This window comes from Denticeps clupeoides, chromosome 7 (genome assembly GCF_900700375.1).
Source record: "Denticeps clupeoides chromosome 7, fDenClu1.1, whole genome shotgun sequence".
Lineage (NCBI taxonomy): Eukaryota > Metazoa > Chordata > Actinopteri > Clupeiformes > Denticipitidae > Denticeps > Denticeps clupeoides.
Genome location: NC_041713.1, coordinates 8,721,571 through 8,742,305, shown reverse-complemented (window position 1 = coordinate 8,742,305; position 20,735 = coordinate 8,721,571). Strand labels below are relative to the sequence as shown.

The 20,735-nt window shown below is 42.1% G+C and overlaps 1 protein-coding gene across 2 annotated transcripts; it reads left to right on the top strand.

The window, feature by feature from the left end:
- Positions 1-521: 521 nt before the first annotated feature.
- On the top strand, positions 522-19,285 carry samd14 (sterile alpha motif domain containing 14). 2 transcript variants are annotated; one of them, XM_028985145.1, is made up of 10 exons: positions 522-666; positions 4,634-4,686; positions 10,722-10,879; positions 11,738-12,020; positions 13,032-13,131; positions 13,218-13,286; positions 14,106-14,262; positions 16,699-16,812; positions 17,456-17,611; positions 17,697-19,285. In XM_028985145.1, the coding sequence occupies exons 2-10, from the start codon at positions 4,647-4,649 to the stop codon at positions 17,850-17,852; spliced, it is 1,233 nt and encodes a 410-aa protein (XP_028840978.1). In that variant the 5' UTR covers positions 522-666; positions 4,634-4,646; the 3' UTR covers positions 17,853-19,285. The 2 variants fall into 2 exon arrangements, with proteins under 2 accessions (XP_028840978.1, XP_028840977.1); XM_028985144.1 differs by having other exon boundaries at positions 11,699-12,020.
- The last annotated feature ends 1,450 nt before the right edge of the window (positions 19,286-20,735 follow it).

The following is a 20,735-nucleotide window of genomic DNA, read 5'->3' as shown; positions in this document are numbered from 1 at the left end:
TACAACATATATCAGATGCCCTTATCCAGAGCGACTTACAATCAGTAGTTACAGGGACAGTCCCCCCCCCCTGAAGCAATTTAGGGTTAAGTGTCTTGCTCAGGGACACAATGGTTGTAAGTGGGGTTCGAACCTGGGTCTTCTGGTTCGTGGGCGAGTGTGTTACCCATTAGCTCTTCTCTCCCTCTGGACTCCCCCTCCCTTTTTCCACACAGACGGAGCAGTGTCCCACCCTGTCTGGGGTGGTGGGTTTTAATCAGCTGAATTGATCTCGTGTCCCAATTCCCACTCCTTCTCTTCATCACACTACGGTGGTCATCATCATCCTCATCATCATCATCTCAGTCTCTTTTTTGGTGAGGGAATGCATAGGGGCTCCGTTCTCACTGACATCACCGCCTCTTTCTCCTTCACCCACCCGTTCTCCCAGTCCCTCCCGCCCACCCCGTCTCTCAGCTCTCCTCCCCCTCTCACTCCCTCGTCCATGCCCGCCCCCTCCCGTCTCTATGTCTCTCGGAGCTGTCCTTGGTGGTGCTCTCGGGCAGAGCCTGCGTAGCTGCGTGCTGAGAGCTGGAAGCCCTGTTCTGCATCTCGGGGAGACCGGGTGATGCCAGTCTGCTGCGACGTCTGGCCGTCATCCTTGGTCCGCTGAGGGATTTTTTTAAGGTGAGTTCCTTCCCTCGTCCTCTACTGTAATGTCCGGCTTGATCATGTTTTGCCTAGAAAAAAAATTCCCCCACTTCTTACTCGCTCCGCTTTCTTCCCTGAGCTGCGTCTGTTGTTTATGTCCCCCCTTCCTTGCTTATCACCCATTTCTGTTTTTCTCTGCTTCTACTCTCATTACCCGTGTCTCTATGTCTCTGCATCTCTACCCCTTTTTTTTCTGGGCTTCTCTGACGAAGCTCTCTGTTGTTTGGGATGGTGTCTGGGTCTGTGTGTTTGTTTTTATATCTGTTTGATGTGTCAGTGACAGCTGAGCTGTCCCCTCCCTGTGGATGGACAGTTTTTCACTCCTACACACCCAACCCAGGACCAGTTTGTCACCTCCATAACTTACCTTTACCAGCTAGGTGGTTTACCTGCTTACATGTCTGACTCCTTTGAGACTTCATTGGTCAGTAACATCATTGTCTAAAGTCTTTTTTCCCCCACCTGAATTGTTAAAATGCAATGCTGGCCCCCTTGTTTTTGCTTTGTGCTCGGCCATAAACTCCTTGTCCTCCGCCATCTATCCAGAAAGTACAATTAGCCCAACCTCTGGCACAGCCGGGAGATCAATGGAGCCAAGCTCACGGCGAACATTGTTATTCCTGCTCCCACCCCCCTTCCTTCTTTGCTGTGTGTGGTTTCCTAGCAGTTTTGGCCTCCTGCCCGTCCCGGGATCTGATTAGGGGCCCGTTCTTCATTCCATCTCATCCTCCATCCATCAGAATCCCCTCGTTATGAAGGTTGCCTGCCCATAATACCACATGACTGTCTCAGAGAGGCAGGGTGGGGGTGGATGGCTTCATCACACCTTTTTTATTGCCCCATGGCTGACCACCACCACATTGCTGTATGTGTTTGAACATACGTGTGGGATGGGGAGAGAGCCGTGCCGGATGTCATGTATACTGAAGGTGTCCTCTGGGGACAGACAGGCCATATTGCTTCCGTACCCATCCTCTCCTTGCTGTATATTTATGTCCTGATAAGTCATTTGTGGAAGGTGGTTGCAGGTCCCTCTGGACCTCTGACACGTGACCTGATGCATCTGCAGTTGTGCTGAGAAAATAGGAAACCGCCATAGGGCTGATATACCAAGTTTTCCTGTTACCTGGAAGTAGTTATTAATCATTTTAAAGGAAAATGAGTTGCCCAGACTTACAACCCTTATGGCAAAATGAGAATTAATGGATGCTAGATGTTTTTTTTAAAGATTCACAGAAGCCCTCTAATTTTAATTCAAATGTTTTATCAGCATTTCTGACCAGAAAAAGTGTAAAAGATCATTTGTTTTGATTCTTAACACACATTTAACCACTATGCCAATTGAAGAGTCATGTTCTGCAGATAGCATTTATTCACCTGTTATGACAATCTGGACCCTCATTAATAAGAATGACATTGGCTTGTTTTCAGCTTTAACACACATCACAGAATAAAAAATTTCCAAAAACATTTACATGGTGCCACAGATGAGAGACAAAATGCACGCGTCACGTGGCTAAACACACAAACATACCATGTCTCGGCTGTGTCCTTCTCACACATGCACACCCACCCACACACAGACGATGCGTCCCGTGCTCCAGTGGGCCCATATGGACGCCAGACCTGCGGGGGGTGGGCAGCAGATGGCACCCTCTCTTGGCCTCGCCCCCAAAGCTATGGCCTCCTCTGATGGAACGCTGTTGCTCTGATCGGCTACATTAGGAAAGGCATTATGTTCTCATTAAACTCTCATGGTTGTAGAAACCCACTGTAGACAAACACATTTGTCTGTGACTGAATCTCCTTCCACCATGACGCTTGAACCCTAACATGTCATTAAGACAGTTTTAAAATACTATATGACTAAAGCAGATTTTTAAAAATCTCCCTTACCACAGAATTTATTACGTCCTGCTCACCTGAAATCTGTGCAACAGTTATATTATTTCTTTTTTAACAAAACCAAGTAAATTGAAGTGGATTTCAGCCAAGATTTATGGATTATGAATAATCATTCGAGCAACGCTGAAACAGGATTGCCTGAGCTGAGCTCAGGTATGCCAATGGGAGCGCGTTGATGGGGGCTAGCAAGGGGTGTGGGGGGGTTGCAGATTTATTACTAGTGAGGCTAGATATTGACCACAGATACGTTTACCATGGCGCATTTACTAAGTCATTTTAGTGCATGTAATCTGGTGATTACATGGCTTCCTAGACCATTTTGGACAGGCATTAAACCCCGTATTTTGCACTGTGCTTGTGTGAGACAATCCTGATAATACACAGATTCTTACACCAATGTATGTCAAGATGTTGTGAAAACTGAACTTGCATATCCTCTATGGACGTGTATTAGTCAGTATATAAAACACGATGAAAGATTTTAACTGGCCAGAGTTTGATGGGTTTTTTTTTTATCTGCACCTGCACGGTTTGAAGGAATGTATGACGTCTTTACGCTGCGACTCTGAGTGAAGAGGGGAATGGGTAAAAAGTTTTACTGAAACCCACCTTTAACATACTGTTAACCAGACCTAATTGGGGAAGGTCAATGCTCCAGAGAGCAGTGCCTGGTAGAACTGACCTGGGACAGTTCAGTGGTGACACGACTGGGCACAAGCACAGATATTGCCCCTGTTGTCAGTCTTGAAAAACGTCACAGTAATGAATGAACAAGAAAAGCAGCCTAAATATATTGTGCATCTACATTCCACAAATAAAGATATATACAAATATATATTGTTATTTATATGACCTTCAACAACGATTACATTTACATTTAGAGCATTTATCAGATGCCCTTATCCAGAGCAACTTACAATCAGCAGTTACAGGGACAGTCCCCCCCTGGAGACACTTAGGGTTAAGTGTGTTAACCACTAGGCTACTACCACCCTATTATTAGAATATGATTAGAATATAACAGAACAGAATAGGCCCAAATCTGAATTAAAGAATAGTTTAGGCAACACTGTGTTGTAAATTGTCAAAAATGATTAATTTACTTAAAATGGACAGACAAAGGTCAGTATATATATAATGACTGGTCCATAGATGCGAATAAATAAAATGTCGGGGCCTGGGCCAGAAGGCACATGAGCGGACATGTTTGATCTACGAGCGGCACAGGCTGACAACGGCACAGGCTGAAGGATCTGACGACAAGGCAGAAGAATAGTTATGGGCCCGGAGATCAGTTGGCAACATCGGGTTCCAAAACGAGAGACAGGCAAGGGCAATTCTGAGAGAAGAGTCAGGCAAGGTGATCTATGTGAAGCAAGGTCAAAGGAAACAGAAATACAGCATAATAATTATGTACAGCATAAACATTAGTATAATCTGAAGCATGTGGAAACAATGGGAACACTTATGAGGCTTTTCTATAAGTTTATGGTGTATTTTAAGTTTTCACAATTGTGAAAACACTCCTCCCACAACCTATACAGTGGTAGGGCTTTTTTCCTGTATGTATCATGTTTTTTAAGATATGCAGTGTAAAACAATGTTGTCCCAACACACACTAGTAGAGCTTCTCCACAGGACGTACCATATGACGTGTTTAAAATTTTGATGTATCTGAACATCTAATCCCACACTCTGTACACTGGTAGGGCTATGTATGTATCGTCTGGTGTATTTTAAGGTCTGATGTACGAGTGTTAGCATTAGCGTTAGCAAGCAGTCCTGGGGAATTAGGCCTATATGCCACTCACGCCTCTGGGCTGTAGAGTTAAAGTGGCAAACTTGTCTGCAGCAGAGGTGGGCATGGTAATACGGCAAATCTATAAGAATTCTATTAGACACACACTGGTCTCAGTAGCTAAAATGGTTAAATCTGAGAAAATATGCTTGGCTTCTACTCGTAATGTTCCTGTCAGCGTGTTCTTGAGTGTCTCATGCTCACTCTCTCCTTACAGTTTTCTGTTCATCTTTCTTTTAGTGCCTGCTGCACCATGTCTGCCACACAACTCGAGGAGACAGAAAATGTATTCGGTGAGTCACCTGCACCACCTTCTCTCTGTCTCTGTCTCTGTCTCGCTCAATCCGCCAGTTCTCATTCTCATTACACATGGAACTGTGCTAATTGTGTTGGGGGTTATTACACTTTTGAGCATCATGTTTATGCATGTTCAGCCTTCATAATGCACCCGTGCCTTTTTATAATCACAGAATCTACAGAGCAGAATGATGTGTGTGTGTGTGTGTGTGTGTGGTGCCTTCATCACTGCCCATGGGTACCATGGGGAGCCTGATCAGATGTGCCCAAACACACCTTGTTGAATAGTCAACCTAAGTCACCCACCTCTGAATAAGACACTGCAGGAGTAATGTGTGGACTCAGCTGTTTCACCAACTTCTGGTGTCAGGTCCAACTTCCCAGTGTACTGACTTTGGCAAGCTTGCAAGCATCTTGTCCACTCACACTTTCATTTCAGCCAAGGTATGCTAATGTGCTCAATCCTGCCCCCTTTAAGTGCAATTTGCTGATATACAAGCAAAATTATTAATAGTGGATAAAGCAGGAATAGCAATGTGGATACAAGGTTTAATAACATACATCGTCACAAATATATGATAACACGCTGCAATTACTTCTCAATTGGCCTTTACTTACATTTTTATCTTTTCAATATACTATGTTGACTACAGGGATATAATGCAAGAGATGATGGAGGATTTTTGTGTCTTCTCCTTTCATTTAGCATCTAATGTGTGATTTGTCTGTGTGACTGAGGCTGAGCTGAGGGTTTGTGTGACTGGGGGGGTTTGTAGGTCAGTCAGATTGCATTCACTGCTCCTGATTCAAGATGAAATAAAGTGAAGTGAGATACACTCTCAAGGCAGATCAGATTGTTAAACCTGCCATTTGTTATTACTTTTATTTAACCATTTTGATAAGTTTTTTTCTATCTACTTGTGTTTTGAAAGGAACTCTAGATGGTAGCAAAAGACTAGAATATTGAATATAACAGGAACGCACAAGGAACGAAACTCTGCAATGGCAAAAAAAAAAAAAAGACAAAATCTAGTTATGACAGACTGTGCAATTTGGTGGGATATTACCTGATTTATCAAATCTTTGTAGAGAGACCATGATTCACATCAGTCAAGTGGCCCTCGGTCTGCAGTGCTGTGTGTGAAAGGTGGAGGCAGGGGTCACACTATGGTCAATATTTAATGCTGCCCAGGGGACCAGCCAACTGAGTTGTAATGGGAGGGGGGAGGGGAAGCCTGAATGCGTGCATGCTTATATATTCCCTCTCAGGTCTGGTTTATGCTCCACCAGTTATTTCTTTGTTCCCTTTCACACCATCCCCCATACCCAACCAGTGCTTCAGGCACAGGCCTCCATAGGTGGTTCATATTTTAACATGTTAAAGTGCACTTAATTGCACATATTCTTCCTGTTTATTTAGGAAACAATATAAGCGCAAGCCATTTTTATCTTGTCCCCTTCTATTCTTCTATAAAGTATGCATAATTTTAGAACACAAAAATTATTTGTGGTTTGTGCCATACAGGAGTTCAGCCCTGAAGTAATTAATTTTGCCAGGTAGGGTTTTTATGTAAATGAAGACCAATTTAGCCGTGTAAGCAGTCATTTGACACATTGGGGGCAGCGCCGCAATCATAATTAGTCTTCAGATGCATCCGCCTTCTCAGAAGGCGCTCATGCCCTCAGCAACAGCTTCCTGAGAAGTGGTGATGTCCTTTGGCCGTTAATTGACCACCGATAGGCTTTATTCTTGCAAGTGCGCTCTGAAGTGTGACCAGCGAGGGGCCATATTTGCTTACCTGCCACCGTCAGATAATCATTGCTTAATGGCTGCAGACTAACCCATTTGTTGTCACGATCAATGCCGGAAGGATTTGCCTTGGTCAAGAGCACGCATGGCCGGTTGATCGAGGGAGGGGCCTCTGTGCCTCGCGTACCGTCGCTCATGCCGCTCAGTTTGATCTGCATGAACGAAGAGCTACATCTCTATGTGAGGCTCGTCTGTCTCCCCCGATTACCAAGGACGCCTGTCTTAATATTGGGCAAAAATGTCACAAGGGGATTCATCTAATGCAGTCCCTTTTTAACAGAGAAAGCTGAACAGAAACGTTTCCTCTGTGGGCTTCGATTACCTAAAGATCTAGGCCAGCATCCATAAATCATATCCAAGAAGAAGTGCTGACATACAGGCAGTTTTTCCCTTTCTCCCAACAGATAGGATATAAAAGAAGTCTTTATGCTGGTATCTCTGTCCTGACTGCCTGTATTGTGAATATATATGAGACCCCTGTGCTGCCAAACATACAATGGTGGGATTTCCTGTTCAGTTTTCTGTCTGTATCCAATAGGTCCTACTCTGTAATATTATCACTAGTTTGCAGGCCATATACCACACACACACACAGTGTGTGTAAGGAACCAGATCCGTAATAGGAAGGTTCTAATGACGAACCGTTAAGGTGTGATAAGATAAATAAATAAATGACAGGAAACGCCAATGAAGACTTTTCGGTATTGATTCCATTTCTTCCATGTAATGTGTTGTGCTATGAAATGGAACCCACAAATGTAATCAAATCAGTCCAAACACCATCTCCTGTCATTCTGACTTTTGCCACCTTAACCGCTTAGTCCTGTTACCCAGGTTCACTGCTGCCAAAGCCCATTCAGAGACACTGGGCGCCAGGGTAAGGACTCCCATCACGCTTCAACAACAGCTGAACTGTTACCTATTTTCTACTGCACTGCATTATCTCAGCAATCTGTAATCTTTGTATTTTTGGTTTTTATTCGATCTGTCTATATACCACCATGGGACCAAAAATTTAATTGAACAGCCTCATACAGTTCCATGTTGATGGTGCTGATTCCTGGAGTTAAAAATTATTCTCAAGGAACTGTAGACACATCTTTCTTATTGTCACATAATTTTTCCTCATTGTTAGAAATCATTTTCACCCATTAGTCAGTTGTTTAATGGCTAGTGTGTTATTTGAACATTGTCCCATGCTGGACTCACAGGAGGAATCACAGGTCTGTGCAAGGAAGCAGTTGAGCAGCCTTACACTTGTTTCTGCTGTCATTACAAGACAACAAGGCAAAGCAAGAGGAGGAACGATCTAAGGCTTTGATGTTCTTCATGCTTTGAAAATAGCACCTGAAAAAACAAAATAATTCAGGTCTGAACTAAATCAGATCTGTCGACACGCGCTCTGCTTTTGACAGGTTTGTGTTGTGTTGTGTTGGAGTGGACCAGCAGTGTAGGGAGTGGCTGTAGCAGAGAAGCATCCATCTACCAGCATGCCGAGCAGGCTGAACGTGCCGAGTGACACGTGCAGCAAGGTGCTCGCTGAGGGAGGGGTGGTAAGGTGACCTTCCGGACTGGGGTGTGTGAGAAATCTCTCTGTCTGTCACAGTACCTCTCATCCTCTTAATACACACACACAGCTGTGTAGCTACCACCGATCCCAATGGAGCCTTGACATTGTGGACAGAATGAGCTTAAAGTGAAAAAACACTCATTCTGAAAAATACAACATTTATTATCTACCCAGCTGATTTCAACAGTTTCTAATTGATTTATTGTTGTTTTATATCAGTCTAATATCATGTTTTTTATTTGTAATGCCAAAGGCTACATAATGGTGATTATCAACTGTGCCGTGGCTGTTAGGCCTGAGTCCTTGCTGTTTTTGCCTCATGGTAGATCTTCATATATCTCCTTATGCAGTGCATCCGGAAGCTTTTTCCACATTTTGTCATGTTACAGCCTTATTGCAAAAGGGATTCAATATTTTTTCCCCCAGGCTTCTACACACAACACCCCATAATGACAATCTGTAAAAAGTTTACTCAAGGCTTTGGCAAATTTATTAAAAATTACAAAACTGAGAAATCACATGTACACAAGTATGTACATTCTCTCAAGGCACAAATCTTTGGAAAGTTACAGAAAAATTGAGCAATCAGGGGAAAAAATGCCTCAGTCAGGGAGGTGACAAAGAACCAAATGGTCACTCTGTCAGAGCTCCAGAGGTCCTCTGTGGACAGAGGAGAACCATCTAGAAGGACAACCATCCCTGCAGCAATCCACTAATCAGTTCTGTATGGTAGAGTGGCCAGAGGGAAGCAATCCTTAGTGGTCAAAAGGCACCTGAAGGACTCTCAGACCATAAGAAACAAAATTCTTTCATCTGATGACACAAAGATTAAACTCTTTGGTGTGAATGACAGGTGTCACGATTGGAGGAAACCAGGCCAATATCATCCCTACAGTGATGCATGGTGGTGGCAGCATTATGCTGTGGGTATATTTTACAGCTGCAGGAATAGGGAGACTAGTCAGGATAGAGGAAAAAATGACTGCAGCAATGTACAGAGACATACTGGATGAAAACCTGCTCCAGAGAGCTCTTGAACTCTGCGGTGACAGTTCATCTTTCAGCAGGACAACGACCCGAAGCACACAGCCAAGCTATCAAAGGAGTGGCTTCAGTACAACTGTGTGAATGTCCTTGAGTGGCCCAGCCAGACCCCGACTTCAATCCGATTGAACATCTCATCTTAAATTGGCTGTTACCAATGGTTCCCATTCAACCTGATGAAGCTTGAGAGGTGCTGCAAAGATGAATGGGCCAAACCTGCCAAGGATGGGTGTGCCAACCTTGTGGCATCATATTAAAAAAGACTTGAGGCTGTAATTGCTGCCAAAGGTGCAGCGACAAAGTTTTAAGCGAAGGTTGTGAATACATATGTGATTTCTCAGTTTTTTTTTACATTAATAAATTTGCAAAAACTTCAAGTGATTTTTTTTCACGTTGTCATTATGGAATTCTGAGAGAAAATGCATTTATATCCCTTTTGGAATAAGGCTGTAACAAAATGTGGAAAAAGTGATGCGCTGTGAATACTTTCTGAATGCACTGCGCTGTTCAAAGTTTCACATTCCCGTCACGAAACGAAAAACATCATGGATTTGCTGAAAATTAAATAATGTTCTATTGTCCGTCATCTAGTAAAAAAGTAGGTTTTTTTTTGCCTGAACTGGACCCCCTCTGACAGTTTCTCTCTTTCTACCTCATATAGGTGTGTGTGTGTGTGTGTGTGTGTGTAGGGTGGGGGAGGTGCTGCATGTTGATGATTCATTCCACAATCGATCGGCTCTCTCTCCAGGCTGTTTTCTTTCTTTTGCAGCAGGATGACACACCTGCTTGAAACTGAGTACAAGGCGTACATTCAATCGCTTTTAAAGTTTTACCTTTTAACGTTTATGTTGTTAGACTCTCTGAGAATGTGTTTATTCTTCAGATTCTCCCATATGTGCAATACTATGCAATTTTTTACATTTGGGAACAGTATTGCACTGCAGAGATTATTTACTGCTGTAATATTTCCCAGCAATTAGAGGTGAGCAAAGCTGTCGGGGTATGTTCTCCAGCCTCTAAAACCAACCCTCCTGTTAGAGTTCAGGAATCGATGCTTCATATCAGCTGAAGGCCTCGTGCTATTTGGTGCGTAACTCATGGCGAACTCGCCCTGTGGCAGGCTGTATTGATCGGGAGCAATTTGCCTGCTGATAAAATACGTCACGTCCTAGACAGCACTGGTATTAAAATCCTTCTGCTCTGTCTGCAGATCACACGAATTCCCATACCAAACCAGTCTGTGGTGTCTGTGAAAGAAACTGCCCTCATTCTGCAGCTGGACAATTCTGTATTATAGATCTTGGTACAATGTGCCTTAAATGGAAGTTGAATTAAAATGGACCAGTTCTACCTTTATTCCTGTTATTCAGACCAACTGTGTAATCTGTATTTGCTCTCTGGGCATGAATTTCAATACCATGGACAGGGTGAGATAATTGAATTGACCTCTAGGTAATTCTCATATAGTGGGCATGTAGTCATAAACACTATGAAAGGATACGGGTCTGTATCTGATGACAGGCCTGATCGGCCTTAAATAAAAATTTCTGTGATCTATATTGAGATGTGATTTTTCCATCATTTTGTTCCCTGTGGTCTGGTCTCAGATCTAAATGAAGCCATTCCAGAAACTGAGCTGCTAGATAACAGCATACAAAAAGGACGGGCCCAGCTGTCCGTCAAGACGAGGAGGCACCGCCCATCACGGTCACGTTTCCGTGACAGCGTCAGCTCCACTGAAGGTGATGAGAGCTTGGAAAGAAAGGTGAGTCAAGTCATCTATCTGTCTTTCCTTATCTGTCTCTTCATGATGTATGGAAAAATATATAATATATACAATAAATATAATATATACAATTACATTAAAGAAAAAGAATAATAACAAACCCAAAAAAACCATTCTGCTCATTTTGTACCATTTTCAATTACTTAGCTGAGCAAACAGATTTTTTTTGCCTGGCTTTATACTCGCACAATCCATTTAGTGGCTCTAAGAACTCAAAGAGCCACTCAGATGACTTCCACAAAGCCCTTGGTAGGCTTATACGTGCAAGATGGATTATCTGATCAGAATAAGGGGGAAAATGGTGTCTTTCATCTGTTCTCTGTTTTTTTTACTTGCTCTCTTTACTCCTTATCATTTTCAAAAAGGGGTTTGTTGATGGCTTTTTAATTCTTTTCTCTCCGATTAAGCCAACCTTTGGCCAACAACAGTGTGGTATGAAGTGAAGCAAAGTGGCATGACTGGGTCACCACAAGCTCTCATCCTTAATATTGACTAAACAGGCTCTAAAGCAAACTGGTGGCTGCTGAAGATTCAGGCGGAAAATTACACTCCCCTCATGTTAACCCATTAATCTAAATGAAGAACCTAGAAACAGGATGCAGAATATATGAATATCTGTCTTTTTCCACCAGAGATGGAAGGTAAAGGGAAATCACAATGAATGTTTACATCTTTAGCAATAAATGAAAAATATAAATATATTAATATAATCATAAAACTGCAATCATACTAACCTGGGTATCCTTGCAAATTCTGTTATTTAAAGTCATTTTGTATGTGTGTGTGTGTGTTTGGCAGTCTCTGGACAGCCCCTTGCATTCTGTTCGCTCTCCACAGCACTCCGCCCTGCGTGGCTCCTCCCCTTCTCCAGATGCTCTCCTCTGCTCCTCCCCTGCTCTCCGGAGCCCTGCCTTCTCCTTTGACACTGTGCTCATGCGCCGCTCCCCCGAGGAGGGTGGCACCAACTTGTCCCTGACCAAAGGTCGTTACCGCCAGCTCACCAACACCACATCTCAGGAGGCTCTGGTTCCCACGCCCTCCAGCTCCCCCTCCAAATCGTGTCCAAGTTCAGACTGCTCACCAGTCTACCTCCGTCGTGCACGCCGTCCGGAGAGTGAGGGTAGGTCGCAAAGCACCTTCTCCGAGGTTTGAGGGCAGAGGATAGCACTTCAATCAGTTACAAATTAAAACTGTTATCAGATCAGATTAATCAGATTTTAGGCTCTAATCAGGGTTTTTCATTAGTTAATTAAGTGTGGAGTTGCGTTGTAGGACTGCAGGAAGACTCATGAGCATCACTTGTAAACTGATTTATACTAAATATAGTGCAATATTCAACACACTATATATATGCAATGTGCATATTGTTTTTCATTTCATTTAATTTGTACCATTTATCAGACGCCATTATCCAGAGCACCTTAAGGTCAGTAGTTACAGGGAAAGTCAAGGACAACAGCATCATTTATTTTTTATGTAGCCCAAAACCGCATACAGTATGTCTCAATGGGCTTTGACAGGCCCTACAGAAAAACTCTACTAGAAAAAATGAAATGAAGAAACCTTGAGAAGGAATGAAACAGAGAGGGATCCGCTTCCGGGATAGAGTGATCCTGGAATTGGTGTCAGTGGAGGGTTGGTAAATATTTGTCCAAGAAAGAAAAATGTCCATTATAACGCTAGTGGGCTAATGAAGCTGTAGCCATTACGATGTTGGTGACTGTGACTGTTGGTGACAGTGATACGTAAATATTGACACTGTATATGAGTTCCGAACATCGGAACATCCGAAGCTCGTCCACCTGCTGAGAATATGTTAATTCTCTGTACCAGTAAGAGCCTGGAGTCTTATGAGTGTAATTCTCATGTAGGGCAGGTCTCGAGTATGGCTGTCAACCTGGAGCAACTCAGTGTCTTGTGCAGGGGCACAATGGTAGTAAGTGGGGTTTGATCCTGTGACTTTGTGCTCTTTTGGTTCAGTTTTTTTCCACCCACAATGGCAACTTTTACCATTTTATAGTGCAGGGCCTTATATTTATGTTGCATATAGTATTCATGCTTTATGAATGAATACATTTCATGACTAATAAGAATGTTTGCTGTACTGTATGTTTGTACTTCTTCTCCACAGTGCTAGTTTCAGACGACAGTCAAGACATTAGCCCACCTGACCCCAGCAGCCCTACTGTTATTTTTGACAAGAAAACCAAAAGGAGATTCTTAGACCTCGGGTGAGTCACTGAGCTACAGTTAGTCGAAAAGATATTTTATAGATAATTTTTCTCATCTTGATAAATAAACCGATTTCTCCACACAGGGTCACGCTGCGACGCTCTTATGTAAGAGTGCGGAAGGACAAGACCAACAGACTGTCTATGGGAAGCCGGTGTGTGTGTTTTTTTTTTTAAGTTTTTTAAAGTGAAGTGATTGTCACATGTGATACACAGCAGCACAGCACACGGTGCACACAGTGAAATTTGTCCTCTGCATTTAACCCATCACCCTGAGTGAGCAGTGGTCAGCCATGACAGGCGCCCGGGGAGCAGTGTGTGGGGACTGTGCTTTGCTCAGTGGCACCTCAGTGGCACCTTGGCGGATCGGGATTCGAACCGGCAACCTTCTGATTACGGGGCCGCTTCCTTAACCGCTAGGCCACCACTAGCCCTGTGTGTGTGTGTGTGTGTGTGTGTGTGTCTTCTGGATCCTCCAGGTTCAGATCTGCTCAGTGTTTAGCACACAGCAGTTCAGAGCACAGGAGCCCTTGAGCTTGCAGACTAATAGGACCCTGTGCATATTAAATGTGTCATCAGCATCCTTCAGCAAAAGGATGTGTTGAGAGCTGCAGGTTTACCCTCAGTCAGCTGCTTTTTTGTGTGTCTTTGCAATCATAACAAAAAGCATTGGGTAATGTGTTTCAGTCAGGGAGAAATAATAGGTCACACCTCAGAGGTTTCCTGGGATAAAAGCTATTGGCAACAGAAGCTATTGGTATTTTAACCAATTCTGAATGAATAGCTTCATCAAAACATTTTTTTTTTAATTTTCATAAACTTGGGTCTCTGTATTGGGACGGTATTGGGGATTTATAAACTTGTAATCATAGTAAATTTTTATATCAGGAGATATATATATAAAAAACAATAATGTTTTAATGACTGAATATTTATGATGCCTTTTAATTGCTTTACTGCATTCTGGCTTGAAGGGAGCCATCAGAGAGCCCTTCCCGTTCCTCCGGCTCTTTTGTGCCTTTTTCCTGGTTTATGGACGGCCATCGTGGCTCTGGTTCCTCCAATAGCACCCCCTCCAACTCTCCAAGGCTCATCTCACAGAACAACAGCCCACGCAAGTCCAACTCACAGGTAATACAATCCAAAATTTTAATCACCAAACTTTCTCATAGTATCTTCCTTATACACAATGATCCTATCATTTCCTTTACATCTTGATTAATCTTGAGGAGTTAATGGTCAAGGTCACTTCATAAGTCTTTTGGAGATGATCACCTTTAGGTACTTGTCAATTGTCAAAGTTTTTTTTTAATTAAACATAATTTCCCTCAATTGACGTTCTTCAGTGGAATCACACATGTCTGTATAGTATTGCTATCATTTCACCAAAATGATCTGAATCTTTAAAACAATTACCTGCTTAATGAAACTGGACTGCTTGACAGAGCCACACAGCAGTGGGCTGGTAATTCACTTGACTCCACGGTCCCTCTCTGCTGTTGATTCTGTTCAAATTGATTTTGTGAGGTTGGTGGCATGACTCAGCTGGGCGTTGTGTCTGATGGAGATCTTTTTTTCTATCTAGTACCCTTTTACATCTAATGCTAATTACAATGATTTTGTGATTTAGGAGCAGATGGTGATATAAGAGCACTGTGCTTCAGTCACATTTAAAAAAGGGTGCTGCACTCATTTGGTCGTTGTGTAAAGGATGTTAGTATTGAACAGGTCGTGATTGGGAAATCCTACACCAAAAACAGTGTGTGCCCATCCTGCAGTAAACTGCGATCGGCCCCTGTGATCGGTTTGCTCTGTAAGCTACTTTATTTAAGCATGGTTGGTGAAATGTAATTCTGCCTTGTAGTATTTAGTTGAAGAATTACAGAAAATTCATATTCATACAAGATTATTTCATGTTAAAGCATGATGCTGGCAGCTAACATGCACATTTGTTGACATCATATATGTCTGTATTCAAAACAATTATGGAGATTTGGTGGTAAACGCACTCTACTTTTTTCAGTGCTGCTTTTAAATGGGAAAATCAATCATTAGAGAGAAGATATGAAGGAATCTTTTACTGCTTTACTCTCAATTGTAGCTTTGTACACAGAGCACAACTCCTTTCTCACCCTTTATTTCCTGCAAATTTAAGAAGATGTCTGAGTTAAGTGCATTTTGAGCTGCAGATGGTAAATGGCACCCTTTTTCGGCCCATTCGCTGCATCACATGCATATTCGCCGGAGCTTCCATTAAGTCTTCTGCAGGCCCCCTGGTTTGGATTAATGGTCCACTAATAGCAAGCCTATTAGGATGCGTCTGGAGAAGAAGCAGCCGCACCCTCCTCCAACCCTCTGTGCAGCCTTGCTGCTTCTACTTCCCTTGGGAAGAGTGTGTTCATTGTCATGCTTTTAATAGCATGATCTGGCATGGAAAAGGAGTAAATTAAAATATCACATGACCTTTACAATACATGAAAAACTTATGACTATTAGTTGTTAGTTGCACCATCATCTGGAAAAATAGCCCATTTGGATTGGTTGATAAATGATAAAATCAAGTTTAACCACTGCACTACATTCACATTCAACCTACACTAAGTATTTAAAATTGTGTAGAAAAAGAGTAGTACCAATCCTTGATATTTTCTGTGTTACAATACATACAGTATAAAGTGTTTAAAATACATATTACATGTTTGTAGTGTAAAATATACATACATATGTATGTATGTATGTGTGTGTGTATATATATATTCACACACACACACACACACACACACACACACACACACACACACACACACACACACACACACACACACAGTATCAGAGTAACTTGGCCTTTACAAACAATTATATTTAATTATCAACTCATGAATGCTATTGGCATACTAGCTCATGTCATAATTTTGGATTGTGAAGCATTGTCATATTACCAATAAATATTCATCTGAGAGCAAAATCTTTCACTTAACATCTTAAAATTGCATGTATTAATTATGCATGTTTTAATGGAGACATGCTAATGACTCATCTGCTCGGCTGGTTAATGACTTGCCTACCAGGTTTTCCTCTGTGAAAACAGATGCAGTAATGTTCCATTAATGTTACGTGAACATTGTGTGCTGCTGATCTCCGACTTGGGAGCAATCTAGTCGTCCCATTGATCTGCAAGAAATGATACCATCCGATTTCCGATCCCACTTTCCTGCAAGCTGTCACACACAATAGACATTAAACATGTTTCTCCAGTGTTATGGCCAAGACACATGCACACAACTTGTAAAATGAGCCTCTTTGTTACAGGCTTATTAAATCATATCAGAGTGTGCAATCAGTCATCTTCTACAGCATCAAGGGATAACGGTGGTGAAATGCTTCATAGTGCGGGAAACCCAGGAAGTGTGATCTATATAGCCGACAGTAAATCTCTGGAAGTTCTTGATCCATTAGTATAGCAGTATTCTTGCTCCACAAAATACGGGGAAGATGTTTCCTCAGCACATTTTCGGTTCTGTATGTAACTCAATCTTCTTCTTCTTGTCTCCTCCTCCTCATCCACAGGAGTCGGCTCTCAGTGATGAGTTTTCTCCCCGCAGCCCTCCTAAGTCCAGCGGATCAGCGGCAGACTCACGCTCCTCACACCCATACCAGACCCTGTCCCAGTCCTCAGATGAGGTGACCCATGGCTGCCCTCTGCTGGTTCACAGTGTCCTGCCAGAAAAAATGACACCACCTGAATTTCAGAGAGCAAATAGGAAAATGATTGGCATCAAGCAAATAAAATATAAAAATAACATTGAGTTATGAGCTGTAAACTGATTAGTAGCCAGTGTCGGGATAATTGTAAAAAATTGTGCGAAGAAGTGCAAACAAATTAGTGCAAACTGACGTCGCTCAGTGATGACCACATCAGGGTAAGAAGGAAAGAGCATGAAACGATGCACCCATCATGCATACTGCTCCCTCCTCTACCTGGATGCAGTGTTTAGGCTGGTTAGCTTGGTCATCTCTGGGTTCAGGATATATGTGGCAATAAATTGAAGTCAGCTAGGTTGGTAGATAGGAGTTTATTAATCCTTCAGAGATATTTAGCTGAAAACCTTGGTAGAATTTTGATGACGATGCCATGACTGAGAATCCTTGGGATGTCAGTGTAAAATCAGTACAACTCTGGACTGAAACACTGAGACATTGCACAAACAATAATCCAAACTAGAGGTGATTCAGTTCAACTTTTTTGGCCAATGGAAGTGTATTCCTTTTTTAATAATGGCTGTTATCATCAGGAAATTAAACTATATTTCTGTTTTGGGGTTAGCCAATGGATGAGCCCCTATGTCTAGTGTCATCATGGAGCACTCAGCAGGTCTGCCAGTGGCTGAGAGGGCTGAACATGGAGCAGTATATTCCAGAATTCACTGCCAAGGACATTGATGGGGAGCAGCTGCTGCAGATGGACGGGACCAAGCTTAAAGTAAGCTGCAAGCAGTGAACTTGTTATCTACTCACTGCCATCCATCCAGTACACACACTGATAATTCCTTCCTTTCTGCCTGCAGGGGCTTGGCGTGATCAACTCATCAGATCGCAATGCACTAAAGCGGCAAATCAAAGACATCCACGCCACAGCCGAGAAGGAACGCAAGGCCTTGGACAAACTGGAGAAGCAGAAGGAGAAGCAGCGCAAGAAAGACCAGGAGCAGCGGAAGAGCTAAACGGATCCCAAGGCGGACTCTGCCTCCCGGTCCTCCCCCAGCGCCCAGACACAAACTAGTGGGGAACACTGCGGTGTCCTGAAGCTGGGCTTCCTGTGCAGGGCTAACTGACACACTGTGCTGTCTGTACACTGTCATAGGCTGCTCTCGTCACATTTCCCCATCAGCCATGCTGAACTTTTATTTTGGGTCCTATTTTTATTTATTTATTTTTTTTTTAAAGCATTTGCTTTACACTCACATAAACATTTATCCACCCGAGTATAAACTCCTATGTTCAGTACCATACAGAAGGCATAATAGTACATTTGCCTTTGGTTTGAATGATTTGTGTGTGTGTTCTGGTGATTCGCTTCTCCTTGTTGCGCAACAACCTCATCATATCCTCCACTTCTTGATGCACTCGACAAAGAAAAAAAAATTCCTTGAATTTCCCATTTTATTCTTTTCTGTTGGGTTATCTTGCCAAATCCTGATATTGCCCAACCCTCCCTTGTGTGAGGGGTGTGACGAACAGGGCAGTGTAGACAGAAAGACTGGGCAGCCCCTTCTGCATAAGCTATGTGTACTTCCTTCTTCCAGGCCCTGCTGTGCTGCTCTCATTGTTTGAATGTCACATGTGTGTAAAACAGTGATTAAAGGGTGTATTCCGCGTGCTTGATATGCTGGTTGCATGTCAACACTCCCACTGAGTCTCTGTTTGTGTCTGTCATTTATTTTTTTTAATGATTAGATAAAATCATGTATTTTATCTGTGTAAAGGGTGGCTCAGATCCCAACACTTTTAACTCATTTGAAGAATTCTGAAGCAAACAGCTTCATTGTTTGGAGAACTGAAGTCTGAATAACATTCTTAGGGTCAACTAATGGTCACCACAACCAATTTTCTTTCATTTCTTTACGTTACATTCTGTATGTACATCGATTTCACTCACTAAACACTAGAGTTGCCAAATGACCACGTGTGCAACATAATCTGCGCTCCACATACACAAAGCCGGGGCCTGACCGCAACCCTAACCTTAACCCTGCAGTTGTAAGATGTGAAATCAATCTTTTTATTATTCCACAAATAATCTTTTTTTCTAGATTTTCAGAGAAACAAAAGTGAATAAACACAAAAAAACACTCATTACTAAACGTACAAATGCAAAATGGAATAAAAAAAGATGAGAAGCAGCGAGAACACAACACGTTATACATTTATGGGCTGCTGGAAATGTCCATGTTCTCCAAGTCAGTGATGAGGCACGGCAGCTTATAATTTATTCATTCAGGTTAATGATGTCACAGCCTCCTCACAGATGAAGGGGTTGTTATCTCATTGTCTCCTTGGAATGTATCAGTCTGGTGGAAAAAAGATGGAAAACAGTGTCTGTAATGAATGCTATACGTAAAATAAAATATGTAATAAAAAAAGTAATTAAAAGTAATTGCTCCGTTCCTGGTTTCTTTTGACTGTTTGTCACACTTAAATCTTGAATCAGATCATACGAATATGAAAAAACACAACATGCAGTTATTTTATTTTATGAAATTATTTGCAGAATTCAGCCTCTCTAGAGGACATAAACTGCCTTTGTAAGGTCATGCCACAGCATTGCAGTTTGTCCAGACGCTTTCCAACAAGTTTACAGAATAGTTTTTGTTTTTTTTGCAAATTTGAGTTATTCCTTTATAATCTTTTTGGTCACCAGAGGTTTTAATCTTAAAGCTCTTCTTGCCATGTTTGTCCAGTCTCTTTTTTTTACAGTAGTGTTGCAGCAACATCAAGTTATTTGCAGACATTATGTGATTAGGTGTTCTGGCGTGATTTTGTCCCAAGTCTTAAGGTGTACAAAAGTGAAATTCAAAATGCCTCAGATTCTCCACCTTCTTCTCTCTTCTTAATGTGTGTTTCTTCTTGAAGGGAGCAAATATTGCTTTGACAGATCTATCTATGTACTTGTTGGTGTTAATACCAACACACTCGCTTATAAATGCTGTAAATGTAATGTAATGTAATATAGCTGAAATGACAATAAAAGCTCAACGTCAACTTTATCTTCAATTTGCTCTTCAATTGTGCAATTGGGGCTGCACAATCAATCAAATTTTAAGCACCTTTTGGCTGCCATATATTAAATTAAGATGGTTGTTGGTGATATTTACATTTTAATAACCAACCACCAGGCGATGAATAAAAGCATAGACTGAGTGGCAACCTCAAACTGTGACAGAGCGTGACGGGCGCGGCTGTGCCTGCACCTGCAAGAAAGTATCCCTCATTTGGGGATGAACAATTTGGCAACCCGAATGTATTCAGATGTATACACCATAGATATACACACCTGATGTCACATTCAGCCTCCCAGCATGCGTCAATAACACCGTCATATTTGAACGGGGTTCCAAAACCATCCAATTAAGTATTTTCATAGTGACCGGCCTGTCATTTATTAAGATAGAAAATGTTGACTGTCTGGTATTTATTGCAAAAATCTGAAAGTCTTGTTCACTTACTGTTTAAAATAGAAAGTGCAATAACATGTGTTTTACCTAAAATAATGAATAATCGTGATTATAAATTGTGATTACAATATTGATCAAAATCATCTGGATTATCATTTTGGCTAAAGTTGTGCAGCCGTAAAAATACACCCACAGGGTTTTACAGAGATCTTCATGGAAAATTTACACCACTGGCTTAAAGGCTTGTAAGGTTAACCTCTGTTTTATTGCAGAAAACAGCACTTTCAACCTTAACCATTCAAAGAAAATGTATTCCAAATAAAGTCAGGACATGGTAACAGTGCATTGCCAGGATTCAAATTCCAGCAAGTAATGGTTGGATATCAAGAAAGGAAATATTCTCAACTTCACTGCTGCCAAATACCAGAGAGA

Coding starts and splice junctions, on each gene's coding strand:
- samd14 (XM_028985144.1), top strand. CDS start 4,647: ATGTCTGCCACACAACTCGAGGAGACAGAAAATGTATTCG. Junction 14,263..16,698: donor CACGCAAGTCCAACTCACAG/GTAATACAATCC, acceptor CCTCATCCACAG/GAGTCGGCTCTCAGTGATGA. Junction 17,612..17,696: donor TGGACGGGACCAAGCTTAAA/GTAAGCTGCAAG, acceptor TTCTGCCTGCAG/GGGCTTGGCGTGATCAACTC.